Source organism: Sphaeroforma arctica (genome assembly GCF_001186125.1).
Source record: "Sphaeroforma arctica JP610 unplaced genomic scaffold supercont1.1064, whole genome shotgun sequence".
Classification (NCBI taxonomy): Eukaryota; class Ichthyosporea; order Ichthyophonida; genus Sphaeroforma; species Sphaeroforma arctica.
Genome location: NW_014039494.1, coordinates 4,245 through 21,726, shown reverse-complemented (window position 1 = coordinate 21,726; position 17,482 = coordinate 4,245). Strand labels below are relative to the sequence as shown.

The 17,482-nt window shown below is 44.8% G+C and overlaps 4 protein-coding genes across 4 annotated transcripts in view; 3 read left to right on the top strand and 1 right to left on the bottom strand.

Annotated features, from left to right (window-relative positions):
• The window catches only part of SARC_09859 (hypothetical protein), a 6,344-nt gene extending 1,451 nt beyond the window's left edge, over positions 1 to 4,893 (top strand). Inside the window, exons 2-7 of the mRNA XM_014296116.1 lie at positions 486 to 572; positions 1,151 to 1,242; positions 1,797 to 1,866; positions 3,501 to 3,593; positions 4,143 to 4,212; positions 4,680 to 4,893. Of these exons, the coding sequence (XP_014151591.1) occupies positions 486 to 572; positions 1,151 to 1,242; positions 1,797 to 1,866; positions 3,501 to 3,593; positions 4,143 to 4,212; positions 4,680 to 4,795 (528 nt within the window). The 3' untranslated portion in view covers positions 4,796 to 4,893. The remainder of the gene's footprint in view (positions 1 to 485; positions 573 to 1,150; positions 1,243 to 1,796; positions 1,867 to 3,500; positions 3,594 to 4,142; positions 4,213 to 4,679) is intronic.
• Positions 4,894 to 4,916: 23 nt separating this feature from the next.
• Positions 4,917 to 6,753, top strand: SARC_09858 (hypothetical protein). The gene has a single exon (XM_014296115.1). It carries the CDS (start codon positions 5,387 to 5,389, stop codon positions 5,705 to 5,707), a length of 321 nt encoding a protein of 106 aa, XP_014151590.1. The 5' UTR covers positions 4,917 to 5,386; the 3' UTR covers positions 5,708 to 6,753.
• A 2,773-nt stretch (positions 6,754 to 9,526) lies between these two features.
• Positions 9,527 to 11,092, bottom strand: SARC_09857 (hypothetical protein; the record flags this gene model as incomplete). Its single annotated transcript, XM_014296114.1, has 1 exon — positions 9,527 to 11,092. The coding sequence occupies exon 1, from the start codon at positions 11,033 to 11,035 to the stop codon at positions 9,527 to 9,529; it is 1,509 nt and encodes a 502-aa protein (XP_014151589.1). The 5' UTR covers positions 11,036 to 11,092.
• Positions 11,093 to 13,259: 2,167 nt separating this feature from the next.
• On the top strand, positions 13,260 to 17,008 carry SARC_09856 (O-acetylhomoserine (thiol)-lyase). Its single transcript, XM_014296113.1, has 7 exons — positions 13,260 to 13,476; positions 13,806 to 13,900; positions 14,109 to 14,246; positions 14,437 to 14,861; positions 15,167 to 15,335; positions 15,561 to 15,829; positions 16,466 to 17,008. Exons 1-7 carry the CDS (start codon positions 13,339 to 13,341, stop codon positions 16,603 to 16,605), a joined length of 1,374 nt encoding a protein of 457 aa, XP_014151588.1. The 5' UTR covers positions 13,260 to 13,338; the 3' UTR covers positions 16,606 to 17,008.
• The last annotated feature ends 474 nt before the right edge of the window (positions 17,009 to 17,482 follow it).

Sequence of the window (17,482 nt, the reverse complement as noted above, 5' to 3'; positions counted from 1 at the left end):
TATATATATACTCTGTGTGTGTTTGCGTGTTTATACATACAAGCAGTATTTTTTTTGTGACAAAGTTATTCTTGAATTACATTGATACCTGCATGTGTATTCCTCTGATTATGGTGGTGTGTATTAGTCAGTATAGACGTATCGTTGATTGGGGCACATTATTTTATGATCAGAACCTGAATATGTGAAAATTGAGGTCTTCTTCAATCGAGGATGCATATGTTTCTACAACAGTGCTCATTTAAGTGTAGTTAAACTGATATATTTTTTGTGTGAAGATTAAATGTATATATCCATGATGTATCATATGAGTCTATTATGCGCTTGAAGAATCACACAACGTCGCTTTACCACCGGACATATACTGATCAATACGTTATTATATCCGTCCGTTTACCCATTCATTCTGCTTGTCCACCATTCCTACTGACCAATCCGTTCCTTATACCTGCCTACCCGTTTGTTCTGCCTGTTCATTCCCACAGGGCGATATGATTCGTCGAGTGGTCACTGAGATCGAGGCGCACTTCAAAGAACGCCAGCGCTTACTCGAATCCGATGAATTTCAAGCTGTATGTGGGTGTAGTATATATGACCTTGTTATTTGTATGTGGGTGTAGTACGTATTTCTGACCTTGATATTTTTATGTGGGTGAAGTATCTGTTTATGACATTGTTATTTGTATGTGGGTGTAGTATGTGTTTATGACCTTGTTATTTGTATGTGGGTGAAGTATGTGTTTATGACATTGTTATTTGTACGTGGATGTAGTATGTGTTTATGACCTTATTATTTGTATGTGGGTGTAGTATGTGTTTATGACATTGTTATTTGTATTTGGGTATAGTATGTGTTTATGACCTTGTTATTTGTATGTGGGTGTAGTATGTGTTTATGACCTTGTTATTTGTATGTGGGTGTAGTATGCGTTTATGTCCTTGTTATTTGTATGTGGGTGTAATACGTGTTTATGAACCTTGTTATTTGTATGCGGGTGTAGTACGTATTTAAGTTACAACATCAGTAACAGATCGACAGTAATTACCGTGTATGCCAACCCCTCGCTCCTCTGTTACCCGTGCGTGTCTCTGTGCCCGTCTGATGCACTTTCTGTTTGACCCTGACTCCTGGGCTGCCTACCGTCTACAGAATATACAAAACCCTCCGCCCGAGTTCATGTGCGCCGTACGGACACACCACGTGTGCATGATGAGGAATCGTCGCTGCGTCATAGCCTACCAGTAAGTAACGTGCGTGTAACGCCATCAAATAGTGTGTTATAGCCCACACAGCACAGACATTCGTATTGCTGTCAATGTAGGGTACCATCGTAGACACACCAGTAAGTTGCTGAGCTGAACACTTGGCCGAGGAATTCTTTTTGGCTATCACGTTTCTCTATATGCACAAATAGCATACGCTGTCTGGACATGTGTCCTTGTACCAATAACGTGAACGAATAAATCATTGGCTTCTCTTCTCCGTTTCCGTTCTGGTGTTGTGTGTGTGTGAGAGGAAATTTCCGTTACTTAGTTCTGCGATGCTTGTATGTATCCTGAAATGCAACTGCAGATTTATAACCCCATACGCTAGTGCCCTTACACACATCCAGCAACATGCTACCAACACACTCTGGTGTGTCACATTCATTATCATGCTACCAACACACTCTGGTGTGTGCATATTCATACACCAACCAAGAAGATATGCTGTTCAGTATACATACGTCCACCAACACCCAGCTATTAATAGTTTTTTATTTTATTTTATTTTTTTGAATCGATTTTCGTGACAGACTGGAAAGGCTGAAGCGGTTGAGACGTGCGCGGTATCGGTTTGGGAGTGTGCTGCCCAATGACATACGAGTAAGCGCATGCTATCGGGTTCGTAGGTCAATTGGTTGAGAATGATGCTATAGACGTATAATCTGCTATATACGTATAATCATGCTTGTCTGTAAGATATATATATTAAGCTAAATACGCATATCCGTACACTCCTGTATGTCTGTAAGATATATATATTATGCCAACTGCGTATATACCTATAATCATGCATGTCTGTAAGATATATATATATTATGCCAACTACGTATATTCGTATAATCATGCATGTCTGTAAGATATATATATTATGCTGAATACGTATATCCGTACACTCCTGTATGTCTGTATTTTTTTCTGAAAGGGTAACGAGTCCATGTCCGTCAAATTTGACTATGGACACCACGCGGTGTCTGAGTCCACGCTTGTAAACGTTTGCATACGTTTTAAATGCTTGTAAACGTCTTAAAATAAGTCGCAAGTCATCGGTCTCCGTGCATGCTATCGTAAACGTTTTTAACTGTACTACTTTACGGATTGTCTTCGCGCGCAGAGGAGGCGGAACTCGCGCGAACTGTAAATGCAGCTGCAGCATGCGTACTTATACATACAATACAGAGGCACACACACACATTGTACACAAGAGATACACAACAATACACATACACACACACACAATGTACGCAAGAGATACAGAACAATACACAGGCACACACACAAATGTGCCGAAGAGGTGAACAACAATACACATGCACACACACAATGTGCTAAAGAGGTGAACAACAATACACATGCAAACACACACAATGTGCTGAAGGGGTGAACAACAATACACATGTACACACACAATTTGCTAATGAGGTGAACAACAATACACATGTACACACGCACAATGTGCTAATGAGGTGAACAACGAGAAATATAGCTGTGCTTCATGACCACAAGAAGTATACATATGTGTCCACGCATTTAGCCATACATCCCGTTTACTATTCCTCGATGAGCTTGGGTGAATATACATACCACTCTCGCATACTCCTGTAGTATAGCTGTTTTTTAAGGCAATCAGAATCATAGATATGGTTATAAGTCTTTGGTATTAAGACAACTAGAATCATAGATATGGTTGTAAGTCTCCAGCCATACATCCCGTTTATTACGGCTCGGTGAACTTGGGTGAATATACATACCACTCTCGCGTACTTCTGTAATATAGCTGTGTTTTAAGACAACTAGATTCATAGATAGGGTTATAAGTCTCTAGCCATACATCCTGTCTATTACGGCTCGGTGAACTTGGGTCAATATACATACCACTCTCGCATACTTCTGTAATATAGCTGTGTTTTAAGACAACTAGAATCAAAGATGTGGTTAAAAATCTCTAGCCATATATCCCGTCTATTACGGCTCGGTGAACTTGGGTGAATATACATACCACTCTCGCGTAATTCTGTAATATAGCTGTGTTTCAAGACAACTAGAATCATAGATATGGTTATAAGTCTCTAGGCATACATTCCGTTCATTACGGCTCGGTGCGCTTGGGTGAATGCACCACTCACCCTCACATACTTCTGTCCGGCCCTTTTGAATTCCGTTTGTTACGAGCACTTTTCATTGGATGATTCACACCACATGTTTAAGGCCTATCTGTTTCATCGGCCATTCCGTAGAACAACTTGGGTGCGCCCGAGCGAGACTTCTTCCTGGCGTACGATGAGATACTCAACGACTACTCCACTGATGTTAATTTAGATCTCGCTGCGGTAGGTATCCCCCTTGTACTCGCAGTCCTATTTCCATATCTCCAGGTGCATTGTCCAGGTGGGCAGTCCTATTTACATATTTTTAGGAGCATTGCACCTGCACTCTCTCGGTGCTGGTGCGTGCCCAGTTGAGTCCCAAATCGTTTGCACAGGGCCGCCCCTGGGGTGTAGTATGTAGCACTCACTAAATCTGGCGTTATCAACCTCCCGCTGGTTAACTCGTAACATCACTCCCAGTGAACTGGCAGCCACCGTGTCTCCTCTCACACGTATTGATATTCACTGTTCGTCACACCCAGTGGAGTTATGCTGATTCATAGATTATGGGATGGGATGGGTGCGAAGCTGCGTTGCTCGATGAGTATATGACATCTCACTCCATACCTACACAATACAACCAGCTCCATGGGTATATGACATCTCACTCCATACCTACAACACACTACCAACTCCATGGGTATATGACATCTTACTCCATACCTACAAAATACAACCAACTCCATGGGTATATGACATCTTACTCCATACCTGCAACACACAACCATTCAGAACCAAACACCGCCGGGATCACTGTTTATAGACGTGAGACCGCTGAAGAATGTGGGCACCATCATGACAGGTAGGTTTCCCACGCCCGTAGGGTTCAGGGTTTAGAGTTTTAGGGTTTTGGGTATTGGGGTTTGAAGCCGATGCTGTGGCCTCTCTGTGAACGTCTCGCGAAACTGTTCATACAGTACTACAATCATTAAACTAGCAATTCCTGTACCTTTGCACGATCAAATATCTCACCTCAATGTAACCGAACGCATGTAACCCGACGAATATAACCCAACGATTCGTCGACTGTAAAACGGGATGTCCTGTCGACAACTTTACGCGACAACTTTACGCCCCTATCTTTACTGATTCAACTCCGCTTACACCTGCAACCTGTCTTGAATCTCAGAAAATGGCCCACTGCGTCTATCTTTACTAATTTAACTGCGCTTACACCTGCAACCTGTCCTGAATCTCAGAAAATGGACCGCTGCGTCTATCTTTACTAATTCAGCTGCGCTTACACCTGCAACCTGTCCTGAATCTCAGAAAATGGACCGCTGCGTCTCACGATGAACAAACAGGAGAATGTGCGCTGGTCAACCGAAATCGAGGACTTCATTCGCCAGGGCATTCTGGAACGGGTGCACTCCACCAGCGGATGAACCCCCCAACACACCTCCACAACACTCGACAGGTGTGGGTGTAATGCACCTCTACAATACTAGACAGGTGTGGATGTAATGCACCTCTACAACACTCGACAGGTGTGGGTGTAATGCACCTCTACAACACTCGACAGGTGTGGGTATAATGCACCTCTAAAAGCACTTTGGACAGGTGTGGGTGTAATACACCTCTACAACACTCGACAGATGTGGGTGTAATGCATCTCTACAACACTCGACAGGTGTGGGTGTAATGCACCTCTACAACACTCGACAGGTGTGGGTGTAATGCACCTCTAAAAGCACCTTGGACACGTGTGGGTGTAATACACCTCTAAAGGCCCTCTCGACATGCGTGTGTGTTCCATCTCCGTAGCAGTCACCGAGTGGATCCAGTTGTATTTGTATGTAACTGACTGAGGCACACGTGTGTGCTCATATGTACTGACTGCGGCACACGCGTGTGCTTAAATGTAACTGACTGCGGCACGCGTGCCAGAGTGCGCTGTATGTACTCTTACACACAGTGCACAGGCGTAGGCGTAGTACCAAGCAGTGCCTCACACGCTTCGTAGACGCCGCCGATGGATGAGCATTGCATCTGCCAGCCCCAAATGTATGGCCCAGGTGCATGTCCACTGCCGTCGGTTTTGGGTGCAGAGGTGTGTAGCATCTCACGCTGCCTTGGTACAAGGACCGGTCCTGTCCGGATACACAAAGGACCGGGCCAGCGGAGACGCATATAGGGCCACGCCCAACCCCTTCACCGCGGGTGCTGTGTGTGCGCGTAGTTCTCACGCGCCGAAGCAGCTCAGCATCACCACACGACCCAATGCATTGGAGCCATATGGTAAAGAAGAGGTCGCATGCGCAAGAGATAGCCACGGTTTGAGCCACACGCAGGTGTAATGGAAGCATACAGAGGCACATGCACGTGCAATGCGATCATACGCGTGCAACCAAACTACACCGAAATCTCCCCTGCCACAGTGTGCATAAGCGACGGCCTGTATTCGTGTGAGTATACTACACTGACAGACGCACATACATGAATGATGGGCGTCGTGTGGGTCATAGCGCAGTGCGTGTGTGCGTCTAAGGAATTCACGCCGGAGAGTAGCCCTATCTCACGTGTGCACGTGACTGTCGGCTGAGGCTATAGCCCACAGCAGCGCGCAGGCGAATTGCGATGAACACATACACTGCAACTGCAAAAACTTCAATGCAAAACTGAGAGGAGACACCATGTCATGTCACTTTCAACTACTACGCCACCCCGGTCAGTGGGACGTATAGGGGCGGGTAATGTGTGTGACTAGGGTTTTAGGGTTAGCTTTTAGGGTTTTAGGGTTGGCTTCAGGAGACCGATCATCGACAAGGAGTGTAGATTACGCTTATGGGTGGGGGGTGTAGGGGCGTGTGGCTGTGAGTGTACACTTGGGTGAATGTCTGTACGAGAGAGAGAATCAATGCCCAGTGCCATATCGAACGGTGTTGGTAGGTTCGTTCATGAAGTTTTAACGCTATTCCGCCAGACGTTATGTGAGGGGTACGCTGATATATACTCACAAGGCAGTGAGGTGAACGCGTTGTTGCAACTGCAATGGTGGTGTTGGTAGGTAGACTCGCATGTCCTTCGTTTGATCGACGCAATCGATATACGTTAGTACGTGATGAGTGTAGGGCAGTCTAGGCTTTGCTCTTCCGTGGTTGAGGTGTGCGGAGAGCCCTAGTGTGTGCTCCCAGGTGCGCATAAATGGGGCCAATTGCACCCCGATAAGTCCGAATAGTGGAATTGGTACTCTAGTCTGCTCTAGCTAGTTATATATAAATCAACGTTTTATTTGACCAGAGGTGACATATGTTAAGAAGTATTTCTACAGTGAGGAGAGGCACCTATCAATAGCGCAATAAATGACAAGTAAACGTATTCAATACCGTGTACAGCAACGGGCCCGTAGCCAAATAAACGTTGGCGAACTGACTGTACTGCAACTGTATACATAGGTAAAAGCAATCCCAAATCTAGGTCTACGCTATGATCTCAACACGGATGATTCAAGACAACAATCATAATATTAAACATGCTGTAATCTAAACAAGGTAACTGTAGGCAACGGCATTTGATATTCTTTGCAGGACCTTGTATGCACGCCCTTTGACGAGTGGCACTCCTCAGCAGCTTACTTCACATACCACTATAGGCTACAACTGACTAAGGATGGACTACAACTAACTACGTATCTATATCTAACGTATCTATATCTAAGCAACCCAGTGTCAATTACATACCACTATAGGCTACAACTGACTACGTATCTATATCTAACCCACCCAGTGTCAATTACATACCACTATAAACTACAACTGACTACGTAACTATATCCAACCCACCCAATGTCAATTACATACCACTAAGGCTACAACTGACTACGTATCTATATCTAAGCCCCCCAATGTCAATTACATACCACTATAGACTACAACTGACTAAGTATCTATATCTAAGCCCCCCAATGTCCATATTGTACTGTGCATTCCAATACATCTCACCCCGATACTATGTGATTTCTAGACGACAGACCGCTCCCTGATGTGTGATAGTGAGTGTCAGCTGGTTTACGCACACGTCCAGAATATTGCACTGCAGTAAGACATGGTACAGATACACGCGGATATCGACGATCAATTCTTACGACAGGTGTAAACATGATGACGCCTAGTTGTTTGTACTTGCAAAGCAGTCGCAGACTGAGCGCGCATAGTACACATTCGATTAAGTCCCAATTTGATTTGATGATATCTTCACGGTTGTCATGACGACGCCTGTACATAGACGTTCAATAGTGGCAACGCCTCTAACCTTCTGAAGGGACATGTGTACTATTACAAACAGTAGATGTGTTTCATACAGACGGTACACTTCGACCCGTCAAAGCGTTTAGTTTGCGCCTATACTCTTCTCAGCCTATCCCCCCTAGGACCACTAGTGCACACATTAAATACGCCAGCAGTAACACACGTGTGTCGTTTATGGCCAGCTAGCTCCGGCATGTCAAGACGTGTCAAAACGTATCATGTTGTCATGTGGTGCGTACTATGTTTGACACGCGCTCATTGCGACAGTGCAAAAGCATCACTGACGCGTTTGGTCAGAGGTGGACAAAACAAGCCCTGCCACCCGCCTACACAACATATCTATATGTGCAATATGTATAGATTGAGCATGTAATTTACAACTATATGTGCAATATATATATAAAGTGTGAGCATGTATGATACAACTATATCTGTAATATATATAATGTGTGAGCACGTATGCTACAACTATATGTGCAATATATATAATGTTTGAGCATGTATGTTACAACTGTATCTGCAATACATATATAATGTGTGAGCATGTATGTTACGACTATATGTGCAATATATATATATATATGTGTGTGTGAGCATGTATGTTACAACTATATGTATAAATATATATATATATGAGCATGTATGTTGCAACTGTATGTGCAATATATATATAATGTGTGATCATGTATGTTACAACTATATGTGCAATATATATACAATGTGTGTAGGTGTATATTACAATAATATGTGCAATTATATATATACATATATATATATATATATATGAGCATGTATGTTGCAACTATATGTGCAATATATATATAATGTGTGATCATGTATGTTACAACTATATGTGCAATATATATGCAATGTGTGAGCATGTATGTTACAACAATATGTGCAATATATATATATATACATATATATATATATGAGTATGTATGTTACAACTATATGTGCAATATATATTGAGTGAGCATGCATGCCAAGGCGCAGGGTCCAACACGTCTACGTTTGTGTGCGAGACCACATTCACTAAGCACCTCATATATGAACAAGTATACACTCTACTCATTTAACACATAGCACCACACTGCACTGTACACCAAGTTACACCAAGTACGGCTACTTCATACGAAGCTCGCATGCAGCGAGGATACTCTGTCTCAAACCAAAAGCTATAACAACACGTAATAAAGGCAAGTCATTCCCAGCCTGGCTGGGGAGGCGTGTATAAAACGACATTGATTTAATACCGCATTGTTCATTTGGTTACGTACGAAACCAACTACAAATACCGATTATTTCTACGAACCCACCTGATGTGCTTCAGGGATGCAGCTGTACCACCACTTCAAATACAGCCGATGAGATGCCGGTTGTTGGCCAGACCCATTAATAGGCCCCCCATTTGATAGTAACTCTACAGAGCTACACCGGCAATTCGGGGGCAATATTTAAGAAAGTATAATCGCGAGTGCTATAGATATGCCATACCCTGCTAATTGTACCGGAGGTTTTAGGACAATACCACCAGCAATCACACATCCACCCACTCCAGGGTATGCCTATATGAATATACCAACTGGCCTGTCCCTACAAGAATACACCGACTGTCCTGTCCTACAAGAATGTACCGACTGTCCTGTCCCTAAAAGAATGTACCGACTGTCCTGTCCTACAAGAATGTACCGACTGTCCTGTCCTACAAGAATATACCGACTGTCCTGTCCTGAAAGAATGTACCGACTGTCCTATCCCTACAAGAATGTACCAACTGTCCTGTCCTACAAGGATGTACCGACTGTCCTGTCCTACAAGAATGTACCGACTGTCCTGTCCCTACAAGAATGTACCGACTGTCCTGTCCTACAAGAATATACCGACTGTCCTGGCGCTGGGTGTCTGGTCCATTGCGTTGGCCCAGCCGTTCTTGTGGACCTCATCCATCGCCCGGGCCCAGTCTCTGGTGTCGCTGTTATTGCACTCCGTCACGCGTTCACCAAAGTACTTGCCATCCCGCCACTCGCACGTGACCTTGTTGAGCTCCTCGATCTCAATCAGAAACGAGTCGTGGCCGTGTGGGGACTTGACCGTGTGCAGCAGAGAGTTGGGCATGCACAGCGCCATCTCGCGCTGCAGCTCTATTGGATATAGATTATCAGAGTCGATACCCACCACAAGGGTCCGATGGGGTAAGTCTTTCATTATATTGCAACAGCGTTCGCGTTTCGCCGACTCTGTATGCATCGCCACACCACTGTCCTGTCGGCTGATCCGTTGCCTACCCACATCGTGCGAATCCAGTGTCATAGTCAGATGGGCGTAGCACGCTCCGTCGAAGCGCTTCACAAACTTCTCACCTTGATAGCGCAGATACGATTCAACCGAAAACAGATCATTATCTCGCACATAGGCATTCGCACCTAGATCGCAATCTTCATCACTCTCACTTTCATTCTCGGACGAGTCTAAACCTATTCTCTTTGAGTTCGGCACTGCGTCTAGTTCCGGTTTCTGGTGTTTTTGACGGGCGAACCTTGCTGTGATTGACTGAGGTGTACGATAGGTGAGCATTGCAGCCATACGCGCGGCATATAGACCTTTATCGGGTCTGGGATATTCGTGTATCTCTGGTACTTCACTGCCAGTTGTGCTATCCTTAGCACATACACCCCGTTTACCTCTGTAATGGTTCATGTAGTCACCATGCTGCCATGTCGCGTCACTGTAGATGGCAAATCTCTGTGAGTCTCCCAATCCAATTGCCCAGTCAGGGTGCTGTGCGCAACCAGCGACGAGTAATAACTCGCTCACAAAGTCGGGATAACTAGCAGCCATTTCTAAGGCGAGCATGCTTCCCATACTACCACCCGCAGCCATAGCGAGATGCGTCACTCCCAAGACCTTGGTGAGCAGCTCTTTCTGTGCATTTACGTTATCTCTCATAGTAACCCGTGGAAAATGTTTGCCATACGCCCGTGTTCGTGTACAATTGGCATCCGTGCACTTACAGTGCTTTTGGCTTGCCGGGTCGAGTGTCAGAGGGCTTGCACTGCCATAAGGACTTCCTAAATAATTCACACACACTACATAGTATCTATCGAGATCGAGCAACCTGTTGGGACCCGCGCCAATTAAACAACTCCACCATTCTGCGACATTTGTATTTGATGTTAGGGAATGACCAACAAGTACACAATTTTCACCTGCGCTATTAAGTGTGCCGTATGTTGTATAAGCCAACGGACAATTGATTAAGGAACGTCCACACTCGAGTTCAAAAGAAGGGAGATGTGCTACTGATACCCCCGGAGGGACACCTACACGATCTGCTTTCATGTGATCATCAGGTATCGTCTGTGATTCGACCGGCATTTTTCTTTATATACTATGTTAGAGTATTAGATTATTTTTGTGTATTAGATTATTTTTATGTGTATCTATGCGATCCCTGAAGTATCGTAACCCCATTTTTGACTAAAAATCAAAAATCAAAAGTCAAAATCAAAAATCAAAAGTCGAAATCAAAAATCAAAAATTAAAGCTTTTATTAATAAAAATCAGTCCAGTAAATATACCACATAAATAAATATCATGAAGTTCATAAATCATGAAGTATGAACAGTCACCCCTCATCAATGCTCGGTTCGTAAATATTCACTCGGTTCGTAAATATTCACATATTTTTAACTAGTTCTCTTCGTCTGTAATTCGAGATTGCAAAAATGATCCCCCTCAGCCCTCAGCCCTCAGCCTCCTCAGGCCTCAGTAGTAGATTCCTCTGAGAATATCCACTCTCCGCACCCAACACCACAGACCACAGGCCACGCCGCCACCACGCCCCACGGTCCCACAGTTTTTTGTAGTTTTCCACACACAGCAAGTCAGCAACACGAGTCTGACACACTGACACAGCCAGTGACACACATGACACAGCATTCGCCATACAGGCCTACACACAGAGGGGGGGAAGGGGGGGCGCGGGGTCCAGGGGAACCGAAAGAAAACTCAAAAAGCACACAGTCGACACACGACACAAAGTCAGTATTTACATAAAAGAGAGAGATAGAGAGTATTTTAGATTGTACCGTGCTGTTGCAAAACTTCAAAAGTGCCTGTTCACTTCAGAGTTCAGTGATGAGTTGTTGACTGATTGCCGCTGCGTTTCCTCTCTCAGAGACTCAGCCTCGGCCCTCAGTGTCTCCTCACAGTGCTCGGTCACACCTGCTTGTGGTAGACTGATAGCAGACTCGTCACTGGTCTGGTGGGGGGGGATTATTTTTGGGGGTCAATGATCAGCCGACACTCTTTCGACTCTCGATCAACTCTCGAGCCCTTCAGCAAAGATTTTGATTGTGGAAACGAATACTGTTCTCTCACTGACCACTAAAAAGCCGCGATGAAGACATCATTGTTTTTTTATATATAAAATCGAAACCACATTTGTTTTTAATAAAAGCTCGAGGAACAAGTACCGATTGGGCAAAACCCGCCAAAAAAAAAAGCCAAAAGATAAAACACAGGAATATCAAAATGTAATAAATAAGAAATATGATTGACTGATAGAAAGTCTTTCCTCAATGTTTACGATATATCATTGGCTGTAATAACTAAACTTTTGAAGAGTAATAAACGCCAGACCGGCAAGAAGTAGTTTAAATTTACACAATTTCATGGGGCTAGTCAAACTGTAGAGTGTGGACTGTGGACAGTGGACTGAGACTCTGAGAGTCGTGGACTGTGGGAGTTAAGACTTAAGACTCTAAACCTTAAAGTGTGGACTGTGACTGTCCGTGAGGTGTGGCGCCATAGACCCATAGTCCATACTGAGGCAGAAAGTGAAAAGTGAAAACTAGACCCTGGATCCTGGACCTGCACCCTACGTCCTGAGTTTGGGACCTGCCCCTAGAGGCTAGTATGGCCTAGGTCCTAGGATACAAGGCTTTTTTTTAGGATTTAAACTGATATCAGAATAGCCTGGAGTGGCTGAGATTTTTAAGCCAATGAATACACTATATTGAAGTGCTGTTGTTATGGTTGTGCAATCAGTAGTAGGTGTAGATCAGCAGATGTACATAGATAATTTTATTTTTATTGATTTCTATTTATAAATAATTTCATTGTTATTCTTTATTTATTTTTAAACTAAGCAATTTCTTTGTTGTTGTTTTTTTTGGCTTTTTTTAAAAAACCTATACAAACCAAATAATAAACAACAACTAAAATATATTCTGACTCAGACCATGTCGGACAGGCACGAGTCAGGTAAATAATCACAAATCAGGTTTCTCAGTTATCAGGCAGGAATTCCGCCTAGTAGTAGTGGTAGTAGTCAAAGGACACGCAAAAGTCAAAAATGCACACAAAACAAATAAACAAACAAACAAAGAGGAGAGGCCCGGGGTGGGCCGGTGGGCGGACATTCATGTGACGCCCTCCTGCTATTTTTAAAATTAACTCTGGGGAAATTGGGTGATTGTCATCGGAAATCTGAATCAAAACAACAGGCGAATGAAGAAGACTCGTTGTCCGTCGAAGCCAATGACCCCCTTCTGCAAAATGTGAACACTGAACATTAACAATATATTTATATGTACCGCAGTCACGTTTCTAACGCACAACCTCTGCTCTCAATTATTAGTTTGGAGATTTCTGTAAAACTACAACACTACTACAATATGACTCACGATACCTACGATGAAGACCGAGAGGGCCATGGATTCGCCACCCTTGCTCTTCACCACGGACAACCCTTAGACTCCGATCACAGAGCTCGCGCTCCCCCAATCTACCTCTCATCATCCTTCGCTTTCAAGGTGTGTGCTCAATTTGGGTGTGCCTGATTTTTGTGTGCTTGATTTTTATGTGCAATAATAGTATTAGTATTGATAATGATAACTGCGAGGTCTGTGAAGTCGAGAAGGTGGCAGGTAAGGGCATCTACGCTGGAAACAGTACTGCGTCACCAACTGTTCCAACACTTTTCGTAGTCAATTCCAAAGGACAAATTATAGCTGTTCAACCCATGAGCGCCCTTGAGTATGACGTGCGTTACAACCGTTCGGCCCTCTTCTCGTTGTAAATCAAAATCGTACTGTCTTTTTCTCTCCGCTAATGCATATCACACTGTTTTCTTCGGTCATAGTCTGCTGAACATGGAGCGAAGCTTTTTGCCCTTCAGGAACTGGGGCCAATCTACACCCGAATTATGAACCCCACAAACCACATGTTGGAATACAGGTATGTCTATCACATCAGTCACTATAGTTCTTTGACGCTGATCGCATGCTTTCTATCGCCTGTGATTTGCCGGGTAGTGAACGCAAGTATAATCGCCGCCATTGGTCGGGCTGTGGACGTAAGTATAATCACTCCCGTCACATTTGTGGTTCACACAAAGTATGTTCCCCCGCAATTTACTCACTCATCTTCACTCTCTACCGCACAGAATCGCAAAGCTAGAAGGATCAAAGTGTGATCTCGATGGTGCCCACCCCTCTGCCTTGGTTGTATCTAGTGGTCAGGCTGCTCAGATGCACGCTATGTTGACTATCTGCCAGACCGGTGACAACTTCCTCGCCAGCAGGTACGTAAATAAGTTGTAACCTCACAATGGAATAACGAATACTATTGATACTCGCCAGCAACGTGCTAACGGAATGAAATAAGATCACGTAGTGGATGCTACTTTTATCTCATGGCACTGTTGGTCAGACCCACTGCTGAGGTTCACTTTCGTGTGCTCATGTGTTTGCGCACCCCTTTCACACCCCCAGCAACCTGTACGGAGGCACCTACTCGCAATTCGCCCACACATTCCCCGGGATGGGAGTTAAGGTCAAATTCTTCGACTGCACCAAGCCTGAAGACATTGAGAGCCTTGTCGACGACAATACCAAAGCCGTGTACATCGAGACCATCGCCAACCCGTCGTACGCAGTTGCCGATTTCGAGGCTATTGCGCGTGTGTGTAAGAAGCTGGAGCTACCCCTCGTGGTTGACAACACGTTTGGCATGTGTGGCTACGTCTGTCGGCCTTTGAAGTTCGGGGCGAATATCGTCGTGGAATCTTGCACCAAATGGATCGGAGGACATGGTACAACTATTGGTGGAGTTATTGTCGACGGGAACAACTTCGACTGGAGTGTCAAGAAGAAGGACGGTACCTCCAAATTCCCCCTGCTGAACGACCCATGCCCAGGTGTGTATTTAATAATTATTGAGTGTAGTGTTTACGTGCAACTCTATAGTGTTTACGTACAGCTCTGTAGTGTTTACCCTTGCACGATTTAATGTTCATCCTTCGTATACTCTGGTCGTTCTAAGTTGTCTGCAGCCGAAGAGCTGAAGTTCATGAGGGAGTCACGTGTTCGTGTGTTGCATGTACCGGCGTACCTTCCTGTTTCAATTATATTCCCTTCGTATCATCTTCCCTTCGAATCTACATCCCAACTCCTCAGCGTATGCATGCTAACTTGCACTCGAACGCTTCATATATCTGCACAGCATACCATGGATTGAACTTCAATGAGGTGTTTGGGCCTGAGGGCCCCTTTAAGTGCAACATGGCCTTTATCTTCCACGCTCGTGTCATTGCACTCCGTGATATGGGTGGATGTCAGAACCCCTTCGGCAGTTTCCAACTGCTCATGGGTCTGGAAACTCTTGGTCTAAGGTGTGTGGTTGTGCTGTGTGTGTATACTTCTGCATAGGATAGCAAATTTGTGCATCAACGATTCTATGAATGGGTCCAACATATATATATATATATCTGAACATTCCCAGCAACTTCCTTGTGCAACACTACTTTAACGTCGTAGTACACCAGGTGAATTCCTGAACCCACACAACCTAGTATGTACACACCATCCGACTCATTCCATACCCTCCCCGCCCACAGAGGTCGTGCACACTGTGACAACGCCAACCGCTTGGCTGCGCACCTCGAGTCCCACCCAGAGGTCGAGTGGGTGAGTCATCCGTCGCTCGAGTCTCACCAGTCTCACAACCAGGCCAAGACGTACTTCCGCGAGGGCAAGTTCGGATCAGTGCTGTCCTTCGCGCTGAAGGGTGACGGAAAGACGCGCGGCGCTAAGTTTATTGACGGTGTGAAGCTGGCTTCGCACTTGGCCAATGTGGGGGACGCCAAGACGCTTGTGATCCACCCTGGTATGTTTGTGGGAGTGTTGTGGTTATGTTGTTCTGTGGGGTGGGGTGTCTACCGGTTAGGTACAGAGAGTTGGGCACGGGCCTCCTCCTGGGTTCGGATGCGCATATGCTTACCTGAGAATAGTGACTTAGACTTGCAAAGGAATAGTGACTTATATAGATACCCTTGGCGATACATGCAGCGCTATAGAACGTAAATAGTATGTTAAAAGCATGTTGTTGTATCCCATACACAGTTTGTCATTGCCCTTCGTCTTGAGGTGTCGCTGTTCACATGGGTGTCTCGTAATATATCTTTTTGTCTCGGAGAAGACCTGATTCGGCACAACAACCACACCCACTATGGACTGTCGTTTACAGCTGTGTATGTTCTGTATCCGGATGTAGGGTATCGTATCTTGCCATTCACTCACACCACTACGTACATACACTTCACACTACTACACTAACCAAAGCACCCTTATTCTCTCGCAACTAAACCCTGAAACTAACCAACGGATCCTTAACTAAACCCTAAACGAACCAATACATCCTTATTCTCTCGCTACCAAACCCTGAAACTAACCAACGCATCCTTATTCTCTCTCAACTAAACCCTAAAACTAACCTACGCATCCTCATTCTCTCGCAACGCAGCATCCACCACCCACCAGCAGCTGTCAGCCGAGGAGCAGGATGCGGCGGGTGTGTCGCCTGGCATGATCCGTGTGTCTGTGGGTGTGGAAGACTACGAGGACATTGTGGCCGACTTTGAACAAGCCATCCAGCAAGCCTAGAGGTGCAGTGCGTGAGTGAGTGAGTGAGTGCGGCACTAGTAAGATTATTAGTATGAGAAGAAGGCTGGGTGGTACGTGGGAGTGCGTCTCGGGCCCCTCTCTAGCCAACATACTCCTGGCCGATATATACGTGTAAATATATATATATATATATATATATCTGTAGTGGATCAGTCTGACAGGTCATTTGGCAAGGCAGAACAGAACACCTTGTGCACAGTAGAATGCACTCATATGGTGCCATGCCCAGTGTGACTAGATAAACCCAACACCGCACATACGGCAAGCCGCCAACGGCTGACCGGCTGCTTAACACTTCTGGTGACTACAGAGGACTGTGCGCGAGCGCGAGAATGTATTGCGGTGAAATAAACTATGCGTAAGACCCATCAACGGTAGTTGCAGTGGGACTATGGTACCCGTGTATTGTATGTACGTACACCGTAGATGAAGTACAATAGCCGTATGCTATGTATGTCTGGAATATATTCTTTGTGCACAGCAGGTGTGTGTGTGCAAGTCCTTTGTGAGCCATCAATAGTGTTTGTGGTGCAATGGACACTCACTTGCGCAAGCACGGTATTGCGCCCAATCCCTAAGAGTGATATTTGTTTGTGGTGTGTTGTTTGTGCTTGTTGTAAATAAGCACGTGTTACATACCTGTTATGTATGCTACTTTCTTTCCCAAGTCACATACTATCTGATTCTAGAAAGTAGCACTGTACACGGACTATAAAACAGTTACTATCTACAGAGACTTCTGTTTTTACTGAGAAGCACGCCAGCAGACCTTTATGTATGGGTTCGTGTACATGCCATGTATACTACACACATACTATCTACACAGACTATAAAACACATACTATCCATAGAGACT

What these genes read in the sequence shown, in the direction of transcription:
- SARC_09858 (XM_014296115.1), top strand. Translation starts at nt 5,387, where the DNA reads ATGAGCATTGCATCTGCCAGCCCCAAATGTATGGCCCAGGTGCATGTC.
- SARC_09856 (XM_014296113.1), top strand. Translation starts at nt 13,339, where the DNA reads ATGACTCACGATACCTACGATGAAGACCGAGAGGGCCATGGATTCGCC. An exon ending in CATCATCCTTCGCTTTCAAG is followed by an intron (nt 13,477 to 13,805) that starts GTGTGTGCTCAA and finishes CTTCGGTCATAG; the next exon opens with TCTGCTGAACATGGAGCGAA. An exon ending in GCTGAACGACCCATGCCCAG is followed by an intron (nt 14,862 to 15,166) that starts GTGTGTATTTAA and finishes ATATCTGCACAG; the next exon opens with CATACCATGGATTGAACTTC.